The 2,199-nt window shown below is 39.6% G+C and overlaps 1 protein-coding gene across 1 annotated transcript; it reads left to right on the top strand.

Moving 5' to 3' along the window:
* Nucleotides 1–728: 728 nt before the first annotated feature.
* Nucleotides 729–1,928, top strand: LOC103422279 (2-hydroxyisoflavanone dehydratase-like). The gene has a single exon (XM_070814955.1). It carries the CDS (start codon nucleotides 825–827, stop codon nucleotides 1,788–1,790), a length of 966 nt encoding a protein of 321 aa, XP_070671056.1. The 5' UTR covers nucleotides 729–824; the 3' UTR covers nucleotides 1,791–1,928.
* Nucleotides 1,929–2,199: the final 271 nt, after the last annotated feature.

Raw genomic sequence — 2,199 nt, 5'->3', positions numbered from 1 at the left:
TATTCATCCATTTTATCACTTTTTGCTATAAAAAAAATCGTATATCGTACATTTGAATTATAATTCAAAATATCAAAATATACTAAGAATAAGAAAAAATATATAATATAAAATCGAGTCTATCATTGTGCTTCTTGGAAACTGGCGAGAGAAAATTGGAGCCGGGTTGGAAGAACATACTAGAAGCAAGTGGAAGAGCCCAGCTTTGTCAGCCTCCTTCAAGGAAGAAATGAAATAAAAAAATAAAATAAAAAAATAAAAGAAGAAAGGGCAAATGCGGGAGCACATTGTAGAATAACAGTATTTTAATACAAATATGTTTTAATATATTATTATAGTTAATTTGATCGTTTTGCCTCTGAATTGTATCTTCAACAACCTCAAAATTTTATCAGCCGTTGGATTTATTAAGTGCCCTCCTACAAGCTAATGATGGAAACTTTCTGTTCGTATAGGAAATTGGGTAGGCTGAAAATTATTTAAAAAATTATTAAAATTTGTTAGCAAGTTGTTTGTTATTGACGAATGAGGATCGTCCTTGTAAGGATTCCGAGATCCTTTAATCATGTTCGTTCATCGTACATCGTGTGGTTAGAAATTATTATAAATTTTTTTATTTAAAATTAAATATAAATAGTAGCTAACGAAAACTGACTGCAAGATATACGAGACGTGATTAAAAGATCCCAAAATCTTGACAGAGAAGATACGGAGAGAGGTTCCTCATTCGTTATTAACACATAGAGGCATCTATTGCTACACGCCCCAACAAGAAATCTGATATTTTTCAACGACGACAAAGGTGCGCATAATTCTCTGAAACTATGGCTTGCATTGCAAAGGAGGTAGAGACAGAGCTTCTCCCCTTTTTTCGAGTCTACAAGGACGGCTATGTCGAGCGACTCTTAGGCTCTCAATACGTTCCCCCGTTGCTCGATGACCCTGAAACGGGAGTCTCCTCCAAAGACATCACCATTTCACAAGACCCCTTGATCAAAGCCAGAGTCTTTCTTCCAAAACTCGATGAACCACATCAGAAACTCCCCGTCTTGGTCTACTACCATGGTGGGGGTTTCTGCGTTGAGTCCGCCTTCTCATCCGATCACCACCGCTATCTTGACGGGTTGGTCTCCCAAGCCAAGGTTGTTGCTGTGTCGGTCGAGTATAGGATGGCTCCTGAACACTATCTCCCTGCTGCATATGAAGACGGCTGGGCTGCTCTCCAATGGATTGCCTCGCATTTCGCTGAAAACGTCATTGATGACGAGCCCTGGTTGACAAATCATGGAAATTCGGAACGTTTTTTTCTCGGTGGAGATAGTGCGGGAGCCAATATTGCTCATAACATTGCCATGAAAGTTGGGAAGGAGGGCTTGCCTGGTGGTTTAAAGGTGTTAGGAGTCTCTCTCACGCACCCTTACTTTTGCGGTTCAAAGGAAATTGGATCGGAGACTTGTGAAGATCCTGAGGACTTTGGATGTCTGGTTTGGAACTTTGTATACCCTTCAGCTCCAGGCGGTGTTGATTGTCCGATGATCAATCCGGTGGCTCCAGACGCACCGAGCCTGGCGGGACTCGCGTGTTCGCGGTTGTTTGTGAGTGTTTCTGAGAATGATGAACTGAGACATAGAGGCATAGCTTACTATGAAGCAGTGAAGGAAAGTGGGTGGGAAGGAGAAGCTGAGCTGGTTGAAGTGGAAGGAGAGGATCATGCATTTCATATTTTGAAATTTGAGACTCCAAAAGCTAAGGATTTGACCAGAAAAGTGGCCGACTTTCTCACCAAGTAAAACCGCCATTTTCCCTCTTTTTTCACTTGATTTGCACCGTAATTTCCAACAAGAGTTTATCCAAACCCCCACCTTTTCATGGCTGTAATCTCTATTTGAATAATTGGAATCAATAAAGAGTTTTTGTTTTTGTTTTTTTTTTCTTTTTCTAACAAGGCGATATTCTAAACGAGTGTAATTCATAGGGAAGTTTATTATAATTTTAGATGCAAGATTATAGACGTGCTGCCCTAACCAACTACCGTAACCACGTAAACCTAATGAAATTGTTTATGGTGCTGTAAAGTCATCACCTACTCCAGTATTACGAATTTAGAAGTAAACAATAAAAAATAAAAAAGTTTTAGGGGTCAAAGTGACCACAATTTTTGAATTGAATATGGGAAAACATGAGAATGATCGAGGCACC

The sequence above is a fragment of the Malus domestica genome, chromosome 16 (assembly GCF_042453785.1).
Source record: "Malus domestica chromosome 16, GDT2T_hap1".
NCBI classification, from domain to species: domain Eukaryota; kingdom Viridiplantae; phylum Streptophyta; class Magnoliopsida; order Rosales; family Rosaceae; genus Malus; species Malus domestica.
The sequence above is the reverse complement of the archived record's forward strand: the minus strand, read 5'-3'. Positions and strand labels throughout refer to the sequence as shown.

Coding starts and splice junctions, on each gene's coding strand:
- LOC103422279 (XM_070814955.1), top strand. CDS start 825: ATGGCTTGCATTGCAAAGGAGGTAGAGACAGAGCTTCTCCCCTTTTTT.